The following is a 17,974-nucleotide window of genomic DNA, read 5'->3' on the forward strand; positions in this document are numbered from 1 at the left end:
GAGAACAATCATGAGAGAAGGAAGGGCTGCTTATGCACAGAGAGACAGCTCAGGGGGCAGGAGATTATTAAGGGATGAACACTGGGAAGAGGTAGCTATGGGGAGGAAGTGGGAGGGGAGCTGTTGCATTGTGGTAAACTGTGGTCAATGACGTGAGACAAAGTATATGTAAACTGCTGTACGGAAAGTAAATTTGCTCTGCAAATCTTCACCCAAATCACAATTAAAAAAAAAAAAAAGAAAAGAAAGCTACTCTTACGTCTTTCTCCATAGGCAGGCACACCTACTGTGATACCTCTAGAGATGGCAGTCCTTAACTATTCTAAAGTGTGGAATGCATTCACAGGCTCACAGTCCTTCTCCCAAGGTATCATTCCTTTTACTTTGAATTGTTCAGGGTCACATAATTTTCTGTTTGTTTTAATATACATTTCCTTCAAAATGAATATAGCCTTGTTCATCAAGGGGCTTTACAAAAAAATGCAAAAAGACAACCTTCAGAATTGGATAAATTTTTCAGGAACCATATATCCAATAAGGGTCGATATAAAGAAATATAGATAGATAGATAAAAACACACACACACACACACATATATATGTATGTATGTGTGTGTATATATATGTACATATATATGTACACACACACACACACATAAACTACTACAACTCCTTAAAAACCAAACCAAACTTACTGCCATTGAGTCAGATGAGACTCACAGTGACCCCTCCTTGGGTTTCCAAGGCGGTATCATTACAGGGAGCTCTGGTAGCATAGTGGCTAAGACACTTGCCTGCTAACCAGACAGCTGGCGGTTCAAACCCACCAGCCACTCCTCGGAAGGAAGGTTGGGCAATCCTACTTCCGTAGTGATACTGGCTCGGAAACCCAAGGAGGGGTCGCTATGAGTCGGGGCCGACTCGACGGCACATAACAACAACAACATCATTACAGAAGTGTATTGTCTAACCCTCCTTCCGAGGAGCAGCTGGTGGGTTTGAACCGCCAGCCTTCTGGTTAGCAGTCAAATGCCTTAGGCACTACATCACCAGAGCTCCTACTACAACTCCCTAGGGGGTAGTGAATTTATGTTAATAGAAGAGGAACAACTCAGCAAAGGAGGGTGAGAATAGCTGTAAACTCAATGAATGGAATCAATGTCACTAAATTGTTCATGTGAAAACTGTTGAATTGGTGTATGATTTCCTTTGTATATTCTCATAACAACAATAACAAAATAAATTTTTAAAAAAACAAAACTTTCCACATAACAAAGGACAAAGAGCCCAATTAAAAAATGGGCAAGGATTCAAAAAGACATTTCACCAAAGAGGATATTCAAATGGACAACATGCACATGAAAAGATAGGCAACATCATTAGAATCACAGATGTAATTACAACTTATGATGAAATACCACTTCGCCCCTCTTAGAATGGCAATGATCAAAAAAAAAGAGAAAACAACAGGTGTGGTTGCAAGATTGTGGAGGACAGGATCCTTCATCCACTGCTGGTGGGAATGTAAAATAGCACCAAACCTGTTGCCGTCAAGTCTTTTCCAATTTACAGTGACCCTATAGCACAGAGAAGGAAGCCCATAAGGTTTCCAAGGATGTAATCTTTACTAGGAGGCTGTTGATCAAAACAAGGGGATACTGCATGGTTTAAAATCAGGAAGAGTGTATGCCAGTGTATCCTTTCACCATATTTATTCAATCTGTATGCTGGGCAAATAATCTGAGAAGCTGGACTATATGAAGAAGAACCCAGCATAAGGAGTAGAGGAAGACTCATTAACAACCTGTGATACGCAGACGACACTAATTTGCTCACTGAAAGTGAGCATAACTTGAAGCACCTACTGATGAAGATTAAAGAATACAGTTTGCAGTATGGCTGACACCTCAACATAAAACAAAATCCTCACAACTGGACCAATGGGCAGCATCACGGTAAATGGAGAAAAGATTGAAATTGTCAAGGACTTCATATTACTAGGATCCACAATCAACAACAATGGAAGTAGGAGTCAGGAAATCAGACGTCTTATTACACTAAACAAATCTGCTGTAAAAGATCTCTTTAAAGTCCTGAAGGCAAAGGTTCACCTTTGAAGACTAAGGTGCGCCTAATCCAAGCCTTGGTACTTTCAATAGCCTAATGTGCATGTGAAAGCTACACAATGAATCAGGAAAACTGAAGAAGAGTTGATGCTTTTGAGTTGGGGTGTTGATGAAGAATACTTAAAGTACCATGGACTCTCAGAAGAACAAACAAATCTGTCCTGGAAGAACTGCAGCTAGAATGCTGTTTAGAAGTGAGAATAGCCAGACTTCGTCTCACCTCCTTTGATCATGTTGTCTGAAGGGACCAGTCCCTGGAGAAGGATATCATGCTTGATAGAGGGTCAGGAAAAAAGGGGAAGATTCTCAACGAGATAGACTGACACAGTGGCTGCAATGATGGACTCAGGTATAGCAAGGATTGTGAGGCTAGCACACAACCAGTCAGTGTTTTGTTCTGTTGTACGCAGGGTCACTATGAGTTGCAGCCGACTCAATAGTAGCTAACCATGACAACAACAATCTTTATGAAGTAGATCATCAGATCTTTTCCCCCACAGAGAGACTGGTAGGTTTGAACTGCCAACCTTTCAGTTAGCAGCTAAGCTCTTAACCACTACACCACCAGGCCTCCTTGTAAAATAGTTCAGCCATTGTAAAAAGCAGTCTACTGGTTCCTCAGAAAGTTGAACACAGAACAACCATATGATCCAGTAATCCCAGTCCTTGTGTATACCCAGAAGTGAAGGCTGAATCACACACAGAAACCTATTTACCATTTTTCACTGTAGCATTTTTCACATTAGCTAGAAGGTGGAAACTACTCAAGTGTCCATCAACAGATAAATGGAAAAATAAAATGTGGTATATACATATGATGGAATACTACTCAGCCATAAAAAGAAATTAAGTCTTGATGCATACCACTACATGGATGAACTTTGAAAAGTCGGCTGCAAAAGGACAAATATTACATGATCTCAATTATATGAAAGAAGCAAATAAATAGAAACCAAAGATTATTAGTGGTTACCAGACGTGGGAAGGAGGGAAAAGGAAAAGTTTTGACAGAGGGGGCACTGAGTTTATGTTAATGGTGCTGCAAGGCCTTGGAAAAGGAAAGCAAGAATGTACACAACTTGAAAATGCAGAAATTGTTGTGATGGTGTATGTTTTGTTACATACATTTTCACCACAATAAAATAAAATTCTTTAAATTAAAAAAAAAGGAATACAGGGAAAACATTTGAATCTTCTGAATCAGCATTACATTTATCTAGCTCTTCTCCAGGGCTCCAGTCAGGTGCCCTAAACTTACTCATGTCAAGCCAAAAGGAACACTGAGATGTGAAAAACACTTTCTGTTTAAAATTTTCCCTGGATATTAGAAAAACACGAATGTTAGCTAGATAAAATAGATTAGGTATGATTCACTAGATAGGAGGCAACAGATACTGAAGTTGATCCACAATCAACGTCCATCGACGCAGCAGACAAGAAATCAAGCTACGTATTGCATTGGGCAAATCTATTGTAACAGGGTTCTTTAAAAAGTGTTAAAAAGCAAAAATGTCACCTTGACGACTAAGTGTGCCAGACAAGCCATGGTATTTTCAATTACCTCATGTCCATGCAAAAGCTGCACAATGAATAAGACTGAAGAATTATTGATGTCTTTGAATTATGGTGTTGGAGAACACTGAATATACCATAGACTCTGTCTTGGAAGAAGGAGAGCCAGAATGCTCCTTAGAAGTGAGGATGGCAAAACTTCATCTTCTATACTTGGGACATGTTATCAGGAGGGACCAGGTGCTGGAGAAGGATGTCATGCTTGGTAAAGTAGCAGGTCAGTGCAAAAGGGGAAGAGCCTCAAGAAATGTAATGACACAGTTGCTACAACAATGGGCTCAAACATAGTAATGATTGTGAGGATGGTGCAGGCAGTGTTTTGTTCTGTTATACACGGGGTCACCATGAGTTGGAACCAACTTGACAGCCCCTAATGACAAAAACAACAGGTGTAGTAGTAAATTGAACAATACTCTCCCCTCCCCGATTTCAGGTCCTAATTCCTAGACCATATAAATGTTACCTTACAGGAAAAAGTGTCTCTGCAGATGTCATTAAAGACCTTAACATGAGAAGAGTATCTTGAATTATATAAACTCAAACAAAACCCACTGCCACTGAGTTCAATTCATAGTGACCATACAGGACAGAGTAGAACTGTCCCATAAGGTTTTCAAGGCTATAAATCTTTATGGAAGCAGACTGCAACATCTTTCTCCCACGGAGCAGGTGGTGAGTTCAAACCACGGACCTTTTGGTTAGCAGCCAAGAGCTTAACCACTGTACCACTAGAGCTCCCTTTGGATTATTCAGTGGGCCCTAAACTCAATCACAAATGTCTTTATAAGAGAAAGGCAGAGAGATACTTGATATATACAGAGGAGATGATGATATGATTATGGAGGCAGATGGTGGAGTGATGTGGCTAGCCACAAGCCAAGAAATGCTGGAAGCCACCAGAAGCTGGAAGAGGCAAGGAATGGATTCTCCTCTAGAGCCTCCAGAGGGAGTGTGGCCTTGCTGACAACTTGACTCTGGCCCACTGATACTGATTTTAGACTTGTGGCCTCCAGGGCTGTGAAAAAATAAACTACTATTGTTTAAGGCTTCTAATTTATGGTAGTTTGTTATAGCAGCTTTAGAAAACTAATACCATGGGTTATGTTATATAGAGTCAATTTGACAGATAAAAGAATATTTTTAAATTATAGTTCCTTCCATCAGAACAATCCATTGTTTTTTAACTTTCAAATCAAATGTGAGCACATTATCTTAGAATGTGGTCATATTATCCTACCCATTAAATATAAGTTCTCAGGAGTGGTCACAGGTATATTAACAAGTTTAACATCATCTTCATCTGCTTTGTCCCAGGAATTAGAGTTGCCACAAGCACAGCTATGACATGAGTTGACACTCTGGACCTAAAATTTAAATCAACAAAAGTTACTTCAAAATCTCTCTGTGATAAAATTTTGTAATTTTTTTATATTTACAAATTATTTATAGAAATGGTATTCCTGATAAAAAACAATCCATGTAATTTTCATCTGAAGAATTAATTCTGATTAATTCTGATTCAATCAAACACAGGAGTCCTATGAACCCAAATGTATTGAGCTTGAAAGTATGTAAGGAAAACATTCTGAACACAAATCAATTATTTCCATCAAAACTCAAGCAATTATTTTTACATTACTTACTATTTTATTTTTACTTATAAATTTTATCCACGCTTACTTTGATTTGGGGAGCTCTGATAGCATAGTGTCTAAGGCACCAGACTGCTAACCAGAGGGGCTGGCGGTTCAAACCCACCAGCAACTCCTCGGAAGAAGATGGGGCAATCTACATACTAAGGCACTGGACTGCGAACCAGAGGCCTGACAGTTCAAACTTACCAGCGACTCCTCAGAAGGAAGATGGGGCAATCTACTTCTGTAGTGATACTGCCTCGGAAACCCAAGGAAGGGTCACTATGAGTTGGGTCCGACTCGACGGCACATAACAACAATAACAACTTTGATTTGAGCTAATTTTCCTTTCAGAATTCTTTATAATGCTGACTCTCTGGTAAAGGATAACTGAAATGGAAAAGCCTCTATGACATTTGTACACATTCTTCCCTAGCAGGGTGCACAAGCCAATCGTTTTTATCATCTCTTTGCAGCTGTCTCCCAAATCTCTACCTCTAGTTTCGTCCTTTTTAGAGAAATCTAGGCTTAGGTTTTCATCTGCCTATTAGGCAACAGTAGCTATGAAAAATAGCACCTATGGTAATTAATTTTAAATTGTTGAATGATCTCTCACAACTGGTGATAGAAACTGTGATGCCTAATAGAAACTGTTCACTGGCGCTCCCCCCACGATGCAGCACCCAGGGTACAAGCCACACCTGCCATACTCTAGATGCGCTTCACCTAAAAGGAGACCTCACTTGGCTCCTCTGTTGGCATCTCATACAGACTACAGGCAATCCCCAATTTGTGAACAGCATTCATTCCTAAGTGTGCCTTTAAGTTGAATTTATAAGTAAGTCTGAACTTAGCCTTACTTTAGTGCAAGAAAAGGCTCCAAGCCATTTCAATGATTTAAAATCTGCATGCACAGCAAGTGATGGTGATTGTGATGAAGAATTTGTTGCAAGTAGGGCTAGTTCAAGTACGGCTTGGTTCAATCCATTTCAAAGTGAGGGCACATTTACATAACATGAAAGGGCAAGCAGGTTTTCCAAAAATCTGATGTTAGAAACTTGGGGTCTACCTGCATATCAAAAAAAAAGACATCAGAATGAACCCCTGAAATTATTGCCCTAGACCTTTAAACCTTAAACCAAAAATATCCCCTGAAGTCTTAAAACCAAACAATAGTTTAGCTTAACTGTTGTTGTTGCTATATGCTGTTGAGTCAGACCCGACTCATAGCGACCTCCTCCTTGGGTTGCTGAGGCAGTATCACTACCTGCCTTGAGCAGTATGCTCTTTTCAGAACAATCTATATGGGATCAAACTGATAACAGCAACTTGAAAGATTAGAAAGGAAACTGAGGGCAATGAGCTCATGTTATCGGAACACAGAAAAGTACGTAAGAATGGTTGCATAACTAGAAGAATGAAATCAATGTCACTGAACTGTACATACAGAAAGTACGGAATTGGTCTATGTTTTGCTGTGTATATTCTCAACAACAAGAATAGAGCTTCCATCCCCATGATTTCTCAAACTTGAAAAGAGAAAGTTATCTTTGACTTCTTTTCCCACAGCTCTCATATTCAGTTACCAAGTTTTGTGGAACTTGTTCCTTCCTTTCCCCTCCTGTTGTCATGACTCTACCTTAGGCACTTTTTACCTACTGTCTAACCGCTGAAGAAGCTTTTGACCTCCTTCATCCCTAGTCCATCTTTCAACAGGCTGACTGATTTATCTTTCTAAAATACAACTCTAAGCATCTTTCTCTCCTACTCAAAAGCTTTCAAAAGCTCCTCACAGTTAGAATAAAGTTAAAATTCTTTAAATTGGATTAATGATCTTTCAAGATTCTATTCTTCTTTGACTTATTTCTCCAATCTTTAATCTCACTTCACTTTTTCATTCATCAAATATGCTACCTATGTTCACTACATATTATGCTTTCTCATCTCTAGGACTTTGCTCATGCTCCTCCTTCTGCCAGGGATGCTTCCAAAATTGAAATGAAGGTAGTTTTGTTTGTAAAATCCAAACTAAAGTCTGGGTTCAGACCCTGGCAGAGAAGATTAATGACTAGGTCAGCTGAGGCAAGTACAGCCAAGCAATTCTAAAGGCTTCTTACCCACACTATTATCATGTAGCCCCTTCTCTACCTCTTGTTATTATTGTTGTTGGTGTCATCAGGTCGCTTCCACCCTAACAGTGACTCCATATGACAGAGGAGAACTACCCCATTGGGTTTTCCTAGCTGTAGTCTTTACCAAAGCAAATGACACTTTACCAAATGTTTTACCAAAGCTTGCTCAGTGTGGTTGAACTATCAATCTTTCAGTTAGCTGCTAAAAGCTTAATAGGAGGCATTCCTCTATGTTCAGGAAAAATACCTTCAACATACAATAGAGAAAATTCAGGACAAGGCACTTCTCTGACACATAGGAAGTCTGGGTTATAAAACAGGCTATATTTCATTTTCCTGAGTTTCACAGAGGAATTGAAAGTCTGCAGGTCTTTGACTAGATGTTCCTACTGAAAACAGGCCTTTTTAAATTTAGTATCTTTTAGGCAGTGAAGAATGGGGCAACTGTATATTCCAATGAAATGCAGAAGTAAGTTATGTTACATAATATGATGTTCTACAAATAATGTTTTAAAAAAGACATACATAGTGGTTTAGGCATACACTCTCTGGAAGTATACATAAGAAACTGGCAATGGTGTTTATTTCCAAGGAGGGGGATTGCATGGCTCAGGAATATAGTTATCACTGTACATTCTTTTGCCTCTTCTGAATTTAGTTAACAAGTGCATATCCTACCTATTTTTAAAATTAATTTTTAAACTATATTAGATTAAATACTAACTTCATTCCGCACTTATCAATCAATGTTATATTAATGCTTAAAAAAAAACCAAGTGGCTTCCTGCTTGTCAGTCAACACTCTTATTAAAAAAAAAAAAAAACTCACTGCCATATTAAAAAAGGAAGTCAAGAACCCCATACCATCCTCAGCAAGCCAAACACTTTCACCTAAGCAGTCATCAAGTGATTTTTGTGACCTAGCACAAAGTCTAGCTGCAGCTTCCAGTTTTTTGTAGAATAGCTAGTTGTTTTCTTGTTGTTGTTATGTGCCATCGAGTCGGACCTGACTCATAGCCTCCTTGGGTTTCCGAGGCAGTATCACTACAAAAGTAGATTGCTCAACCTTCCTTCTGAGGAGTGGCTGGTGGGTTTGAACCGCTAGCCTTCCAGTTAGCAGTCAATTGCCTTAGGCACTATGCTACCCAAGCTCCCAGTTGTTTTCTTGGTGATTTTTTTTTTTAAAGAACATCTAGTTTTGAAGCAACACTTCCACATCGATACCATTCTCACAGGACCCTATGGGACCACATCACTTACTCAAAGAAACCCAGAATCAAATTAGCTGAATATGTAGCAAATGAATAATTTTTTGTGTGTGAAGAAAGCAGGACTAATTGGATGATTTCTTAAGGTTCTTTCCATATTAAAAGTTATGATCTTATTTCATTTAAATCAATAGCTATATAAACAAACTTAAAAGAAGAAAAAATTGCTTTTACTTACTGAGGCCAAACTCTGTGCAGAACCTGAGTGTTTACTGAAAAGTCCTCCGTTGGCAAAGTTACAAGACTGAGCTCCTTTGTCTTTGGCAGAACTCAATGACAATGTCAAATTCTGTCTACTGCTGGAACAACTTGAACCTATCAAACAAAAACATTAATATTAAAAGTAACAATAATTGCAGTGATAAACTTCAAGTCAAATTTCAAAGTTTATATTATACTCAGTCTAAAAGCTTCTGATTTTAGAACACATGTCACTGAATTGAGTAAATGACTAAATGTGCACCATTATTAAAATCTAAACCTCTGCATAATGTTTTTAACACTGCAAAAAATGTCCTTCCGAAATTAGAAGACAATACTAACATAATTAATCAGAGGAATATTTGAATGGTCTATTGCAGTGAGTAAAAAAATACAACTATGAAACCTCCAATTATAAATTTAACAAAATTTAAGAACCTCTTTCTTGAATTGCATTTAAACCTCATCCATACTGTATTATATTACAATGAGTTTTCTATACTTCTTTCTCCTACATCCATCTATTCATTGTTCTAGGGCAGATATCATATCACATCTTAGTCCATCTTAATACTTTAAGACACTTCTGAATTCAAATGTACTTATAAGTTATATAACCCTAGGAAGACACTTAACTTTTCCATATCTCAATTTCTCTCATCTATACAATAGTGATTAGAGTCCTAAATCATAAGATTGCTATAAAGGTTAAATAAAGCACCAAATATATAGTATTCAGCACTGCACCTGACAATGAATAAAACCTCAGTAAGTGAGAGCCATTATTCTTGTAATGTTGGCACAAAACAGTCATTCATTAAATATTTGCTTAGCAAAGGAATCATAAAAGTATGTTGTTGTTGTTGTTATATGCCATCGAGTCGGCCCCGACTCATAGCGACCCCTCCTTGGGTTTCCGAAACAGTATCACTACAGAAGTAGGATAGCCCAACCTTCCTTCCAAGGAGTGGCTGGTGAGTTTGAACTGCCAGCCTTCTGATTAGCAGTCAAGTGCCTTAGGCACTATGATATCAGAGCTTTTCATAAAAGTTGTGATATATTAAATTTAAAAAATAAAGAAATATAGCATGCTCAAGAAATTATTTTTATTGATACAGTCTGGCAGTGAAGAATGGGGCAACTGTATATTCCAACGAAATGCAGAAGTAAGGTATGTTACATAATAGGATGTTCTACAAATAATGTTTTAAAAAAGACATACATAGTGGCAATATGTACCATATCCTTAACAAAAATTACAGATCCTTTAAAGGCCACAAATACATACAAAGATGTATACAAAGCAAGAAAACCCAAACATTCTAAAAGGAACAATAAGGACTATCTAAGTTATTGTGTATTTGTATAAACTTAAAACTAGGTACTCATTAAAAATGACACCACAGAGATACATCAATCAATCTGTAAAGACATCCTTATATATTGTTAAGTAATTATATACTGTTAAGTAATTCAGCCACTCCTCAGAAGGAAGATTGGGCAATCTGCTTCCGTAGGGATACTGCCTCGGAAACCCAAGGAGGGGTCGCTATGAGTCGGGTCCAACTTGATGGCAAATAACAACAACAACAACAACAAGTAATTCAGATGTAGGTAACAAAAGGAATTATCACAATATATTTTTTAAATATATAAATCATTTACTTATATATAATTTCAATGTGGAAGCTCTGGTGGCATAGTACCTAATGCATTTGACTGCTAACCAGAAGGCTGGAGGTTCAAACCCACCAGCCACTCCTTAGAAGGAAGATTGGGCAATCTACTTCTGTAGTGATACTGCCTCAGAAACCCAAGGAGGGGTCGCTATGAGTTGGATCCGACTCAATGGCAGTGAGTTAAGTTGTTGAGCTGAATCTCAATGTGATACTTAAATGCAAATATAAATGAAAAGATACATGCCAAATTATTATAGTAGTTATTTCTGAGTAACAGAATTTCAAGTGATTTTAATTTTTCTCTTTATCTATATTTTCCAAAATGAATATGTGTTATTTATGAGTTAAATATTAAGGAAGGAATTTTAGAGACTAAAATACTGAAATCACTATACTCTAGTTATGATTTACACATAAAATTTTCTTTGTAGACTTAATTCACCTATTTCCACATACCTTTGTCTGATGCTGCTCGTTTAGTATATTCAAGTATGAGGTGCTCTGGTTCCCAAGGTAATGTTTTTCCTTTTTTCTTTCCACGTTTTCTTTTAAAGTGATGGGCCAGAAAAATTACAGATATAGCACTCACTGCAGTTACCACAAACAACTTTTTAATCCCTGGTGAAAATTTGATCTGGAAAAGATACAGTTAGATTGAAAAAAAAAAAAAAATCATTTTTTAACTTAAAATAATGACTTGGGAACTAAAATTATTCTTAAGCAAATCTATTTCTAAATACTACACTACCAAGAGAACAATTTCACACTTTCAGTGACAGCTAGACCAATTTTATTTTCAAGAATAAATAAAAATGTTATCATTATCACACTGCCCTGAAGTCTTCAAGTAAATAATATTACCCAAAAAGTGAAAAAATATTTAATCCCATTAATATTACTTGAGTAACTAATGATATAATTCATGCTACTTAATCTTCTGGCTGTATCATAGCAAGATTTTGAATTACAGGAATGAATAAATCAGACTTTTAAACTAAACAAAAAATTTTTTTTAATTATCTGAAAATTTAGGCAAACAGAAATTAACTGAGTTTTTAATAGTGTCTGTTATGAATAGAACTGGGCCCCTAAAAAGTTACAATGGAGTCCTAACTCCTATACCTGTAAATATGACCCTGTTTGAAAATAGGGCTTTTCTTTTGTTATGTTAACTAGGTTATAACAAAGCAGAATGGAACCTAAATGTAATCACTTCTGAATGGTGTCTTATAAAAAAAACAGAATAGATACATTCTATTCTGTAAATATAATAATACAAGTATGTACTAAGTACTAACATAAGAGCAAGAGACACATATCTATGGGGAAAACAAATGTATGTGAGGACTGTCTCCAAGCAAAGGAACATCAAAGATTGCCAGCAGTCACCAGAAACTAGAAGAGAAGGCCACATCAGGAATCAACACTGCCAAGTTGTGACAAAATAAATTTCTATTCCTTGCAGCCACCTATTTGTGGTATCTTTTGTGACAACCCTAACCAAACCAAAACCAAACTTACTGCCATCGAGTCAATTCCAACTCACAGCAACCCCCTTTGGGTTTCTCAGGAAGTAAGTCTTTACAGAAGCAGGTTGCCCAGTCTTCCTTGCATGGAGTGGCTGGTGGGTTTGAACTGCCAACTTTCTGGTTAGCAGTCAGATGCCTTAGGCACTACACCAGCAGAGTTCCTTGTGACAACACTGGGCAACTAAATAAGATACTGCTTAAGTAAGACACTTTATTCATGAATTATTCAATAAATATTTACTCAGCATTTTACAGTGTTCTAGGACTGTGCTAAGATTTAAAGGCTTGTTGCGATTCCATTCAACAAGCATATATAAGTACCTATCATTTATCGGGGAGCCCTGGTAGCATACTGCCTAAGGCATTTGACTGCTAACCAGAAGGCTGGCAGTTCAAACTCACCAGCCACTCCTCGGAAAGAAGGTTGGGCAATCCTACTTCTGTAGTGACACTGTCTCGGAAACCCAAGGAGGGGTCACTGTGAGTCAGGGCCGACTTGACAGCAGTGTGTTTGGTTTTGGTTTATCATTGATCAGAAAGCATTAGAGATACAAGAGGACACAAGGTTAAGATAATTAGTAATAGAAACAAACATACTGGCAAATAATTACAGTATACAGATATTCCCTGACTTACAACAGGGTTCCATTCAATGACTCTGTTATAAGTCAGTTCTGACATAAATCAATCATTTTTTTTTTTTTTTCATTATTAATGCTTTTTATTACCAGTATTTTTATAAATCCTATCTTTGTCTCTGGGGGTTGGCAGGAGAATGATAACAGCAGCAAATTACATGCTGTAACACTATAGGTGATATATATTACTAATGATAAGAGGTACCAAACAAACTAAAGTAGACAGTTCTAAGTACACTGCATCATAACTGGAATATGTCATAAGTCAGGGACTACTTGTATTGTGATAAATACAATATACAAGTATGTGCAAAGTACTAACATCAGAGCAAGAGGTAATTAACTTTGTCTTGAGGGATAGAAACTATTAATCACCTAAAATGCAAAGAAATTCTAAAATAAAGCTATAGATTTTGGGATGTGGAGAACTACAAACAGTATCACCTCCCACCTTAGGGGAGGAAAAAAAAAGGCAGACAAACAGCAAGTTCTAAACTTTCTTAAACCCATAAGAATGCTGAAGTCAGACACTAACCAAATGGCTCCCAAACTAATGGGACAGTTATTTGTAGGGAGAGATAAAACACAAGCACTACATGTCAGTAAGAAGAGTTCAGCTAGCATGACTGGCAAATTGGTAGAGAATAAATGTACACTGGTAAGAGAGGGTGAAGCCCGAGGGGCCACAATTTATATGGATGTTTCACACCTTCCTGCAGATTTTATCTTCACATATCCCATCAGGCACTCACAGAAAAGACTGGGAAGTCCTAAAAGTTCTCTCCCTCAAGATGCAGAACTAAGGAAGGGAGACAGCAGCCTATGTGTACCAGTATCAAAAGTGTACTTCTCTATCCTCTGTGTGGAACAAAAGCTTTAAACTATGAGATGCAGCTTTAACTTCAGATGGAAATTTATACCATTATACGCTTATGTTAGAAAAGAAAAATGTATCAAAGCAGTAATCTAAGCTTCCATTTTAAGAAAGAAGAGCAGATTCAAACAAAGATGAGACAGGCCAAGATAGCAGCTTAGTCAGACACACTATGCCATCCCCCTTCAGCAAAGATCCAAAAAAACAAGTGAAACCTGCAGAAAGACAATCCTGGAACCCTGAACAGCTAATGGAAGGAGAATTGTATCAAACACTGAAGAGAAGCAGAAACTGAATGAAAACAGTGAACAAGGAGATTTATGGATCACAGGCACCCTGCCAGCTGGCATGGCACAGCATGACCATATTGAGACAAAGCAAGCAGCATTCCAGGTGAGGAGTACAGGAAGGCAACTTCATGGAATTCCTACAAGAAGACAGATACTGTGAGACAAACCTGGAGCAAAGCAAGATGAGCAGAACATGAATCAGGTCTAAGGAGGGAAACTGCAGGAAGGTGCACAAAGAGCTCTAGGGATCCAGGTGACTACTGAACAGGAAAAAAAAAAAAACAACTCACTGCCATCAAGTCAGTCCTGAGTCATAGCGACCCCTACTTGGGTTTCCGAGGCACTATCTCTACGGAAGTAGATTGCCCAGCCTTCCTTCCAAGGAGTGGCTGGTGGGTTTGAATGGCCAGCCTTCTGGTTAGCAGTCAAATGCTTTAGGCACTATGCTACCAGATCTCCCATAACAGGGAAGAAAGGAGAACACAGGGACAGAACTACTCACCAGCAGCAGTTCCTGATCGTTTGGACAGGTGGCACCGAAAGAATGGAGGACCCATAAGATGGCAGCTGAAGATCCCCCACATGATTGGACTCCGATAGCATCCCCCTCCTCACATATGCTCAGGGACAGGTCCTGATCCCTGGCTGCCCTCTACAAGGAGTGCCCATGCTGGTGACTGAGGTAGCATGCTTTCCCCCTTGCCTTTTTGGTGATGAGCAGGGCAAGCCTGAGCAGTGAGAGCTCCTATGCCACCTGCCTGGCAACCGGTGACCTATGTACCCTCACTTCAACCACCCAGCAACCAGCAGTGCACACCCAAAGTGCTTAGAACCTGGCAACCAGAGAGGATGCTCCCTGCACCCATGCCCACTGACCAGCCTGACAGAAACACCACCTCATCAGCAATGCCAGTTATTCCCAACAGGCTTCACCTTTTCCTCTCACAAACAACAAATCAGAGATCCTAGCACCTTCATCCACCATCTGCCTCGCTGCAATGTCACACATTCCACACTCAAACATCTCCTGCAGACAAACCTAAACATGCACTGAAACCCCCTGAGCCCCTACCACCTACTGAGAATCCAATTTGTGTGTGCAGAGAGGGCCTAACCCATCTCTTTGAGTAGCACTCCCTCACAGTTCCTACAGAGACATCCTGCTCTGCCCTCCAGAGGATGCAATACTAGCACCAATCTGGCAAAATCTCACAGTCCCACAGGAGCTGTGGAGATCCTGGCCACCCAACACTTATCATCCACTATCAGAGAAAGAACCTGCTTTCCCACCTCCACTCAATTCTGTAAAGGAAGACAGACAAGCCTAACCACAGAAGGCTTACACATAAATGTGACCCACCACATTCACTAACGAGAGGGTCTCACATGCACTTAACCAACACCACCAAAGTCACACACAGACCAGCACCACAAAGCAACAACAATTAAAATAATACAAAGGAAGAAAGAGTTCTAAAGAGAAAAAAGAAACAAAGCTCCTGATAAAACAAAACAAAAACCAGCATAAACAAACAAACATATAATCAATCAATAAATTAACACTTTAATGCCTCAGAGACAGCAGACAGTAACATATCACATGAAAAACACAGGATAAGATGGAAATTTCTCAACATAATTAAGGGCATATATGCAAAACCACCACCAACATTATTCTCAGTGAAGAAAGACTGAGACATTTCCTTTGAGAACAGGAACAAGACAAGATGCCCATTATCACTCTTCCTGTACTGAAAATCTGAGGCAGAGCAATAAAGCCAAAAAGAGAAATAAAGGCATCCAAATTGGGAAGGAAGAAGAAAAACTATCTTTATTCACAACTGAGATGAACTTGTACATAGAAAATCCCTGAGACTCCACAACAAAGTTATGGGAACTAGTAGAGAGATTCAGTAAAATGGCAGGGTTTAAGATCAACACACAAAAACCAATTGGGTTCCTCTACACTAATAAGAACTCCAAAAAGGAAATCAAGGAAACACTACCATTAACAATAGCTCTCAAAAGGATAATGCTTACAAAAAAAAAAAAAAAAAAAAAACCTACTTCAAGAAAACAAAACAAAACAAAAAGACCTATATATGGAAAAACATTCCACACTCATGGATTGGAAGACTTAAGATTGTGAAAAAATCCATACTACCCAAATGATCATAGATATAATGCAATCCAAATCCAAATCTCAAAAACATTCTTTAATAAAATGGAAAAACTAATCTCAAATTCATATAGAAAGGAAATAGACCCAGAATAGCTAAAGCCATAGTGAAGAACAATAAAGTAGGAGGCCTCACGCTTGCCAATCTCAAAACTTACCATACAGTCACAGTAATCAAAACAGCCTGATAGTGGTTCAATGACAGACAAACAGACCAATGGACTAGAATTAAGAATAAAGAAGTAAATGTATCCACCCAGGAGCAGCTAGTCTTCAACAAAGAATTGAAATTCATTCAATGGGAAAGAAACAGTTTCCTTAACAAATGGTATTGGCAAAACTGGATACTCATTTGCAGGAAAATGAAACAGTATCCATCCTTCACACTATACACAAAAACTCAAAATGGATCAAAGATCTAAATGTTACAACTAAACCTACAACGTTCCTGTAAGATAACATAGGGACAAAACTAGGGGACCTAATTTTTGGTATAAATTTTCATACACAACTAAAGATACATGAACAACAGAAGATAAATTAAATAACTGAGAGCTCCTAAAAATTAAATACTTTTATGCATCAAAAGACTTCATCAAAGACTAAAAAAAGAACCTATAGATTGGGAAAAATCTTTGGCAACAACATATCTGACAAGGGTCTAATCTCTAATAAAATACGTAGAAAACTTCAACAACTCAAAAACAAAAAGATAAATCGAATCAAAAAATGGGCAAAGGACATGAATAGACACTTCACCAAAGAGGACATTCAGGCACCCAACAAATACATGGGAAGATTCTTGTGATCATTAGCCATTCAACACAACGAACGCAACTCACTGCCAGATTCGACTCATAGCGACCCCTCCTTGGGTTTCCAAGGTGTTATCACTACAGAAATAGATTGCCCAACCTTCCTTCCAAGGAATGGCTGGTAGGTTTGAACTGCCAGCCTTCTAATTAGCAGACAAATACCCTAGGCACTACGTCACCAGAGCTCACCATTAGCCATTAGACAGATGCAAACCAAAACAATGAGATACCAACTCACTCTTGCAAAAATGTAAATGATAAGAAAAAAGAAAACAAATGCTGATGAGATTGTAGGGACACTGGAACGCTTATACACTACTGATGGGACTATAAAATGGTACTGGTATGGTACTTCCTAGAAAAAGAAATACCTTATGATACAGCAGTCCTACTCCTAGCTATAGATCCAAGTATAACAGAAGTGACATAAACAGACATATGCACAGCTATGTTCACTGCAACACTTACTCACGATTGTAAAAATATTAAGTGTCCATCAGCAGATGAATGGATAAACCAATTGTGGTACATACATACAATGGAATATTACACAGTTATAAAGAATATTGAAGAGTCTGTGAAACATCTCACAACATGGTGAACCTGGAGGACATTATGCTGAGTGAAATAAATCAATCACAGGACAAATACTACATGGTCCCACTATTACAAAAAGTCAAGAATAAATACACACACAGAAAGCATGTTCTTTGATAGTTAGCAGGAATGAAAGGGGAAGGGAGGTGGAGTCACTTTCCAGCATGGCTTCAAACTGGTTCTTCCAAGCTCAGTCATGGCTAATGAAGTGAAACTAGAATGGACCCAAAATTGTAAAATGTATGTGTGCCACAAAAATAACCAAAACAAGAAAAATTATAGGTCAACATCCTGCTAGAAACTTAATCTCCCTGGAAAGTAGTTGTACCTGTGGGCTCAGGACCATAGTTTCAGGGGACATCAAGCTCAATGGGCATAAGATACTACACAAAACATTGTTTCACATCCTACTTCAGGGAGTAGCAACTGGGATCTTAAAAG

The 17,974-nt window shown here is 38.3% G+C and overlaps 1 protein-coding gene across 1 annotated transcript in view; it reads right to left on the bottom strand.

The window, feature by feature from the left end:
* MIGA1 (mitoguardin 1) overlaps positions 1 to 17,974 on the bottom strand; it is a 180,413-nt gene that overhangs the window by 144,696 nt on the left and 17,743 nt on the right. The window contains exons 2-4 of the mRNA XM_007946491.2: positions 11,068 to 11,245; positions 8,910 to 9,046; positions 4,935 to 5,061 (exon numbers count right to left, since the gene is read on the bottom strand). Of these exons, the coding sequence (XP_007944682.1) occupies positions 4,935 to 5,061; positions 8,910 to 9,046; positions 11,068 to 11,245 (442 nt within the window). The remainder of the gene's footprint in view (positions 1 to 4,934; positions 5,062 to 8,909; positions 9,047 to 11,067; positions 11,246 to 17,974) is intronic.

Source organism: Orycteropus afer, unplaced genomic scaffold (assembly GCF_000298275.1).
Source record: "Orycteropus afer afer isolate SDZICR_OR568_19922 unplaced genomic scaffold, OryAfe1.0 scaffold00164, whole genome shotgun sequence".
Classification (NCBI taxonomy): domain Eukaryota; kingdom Metazoa; phylum Chordata; class Mammalia; order Tubulidentata; family Orycteropodidae; genus Orycteropus; species Orycteropus afer.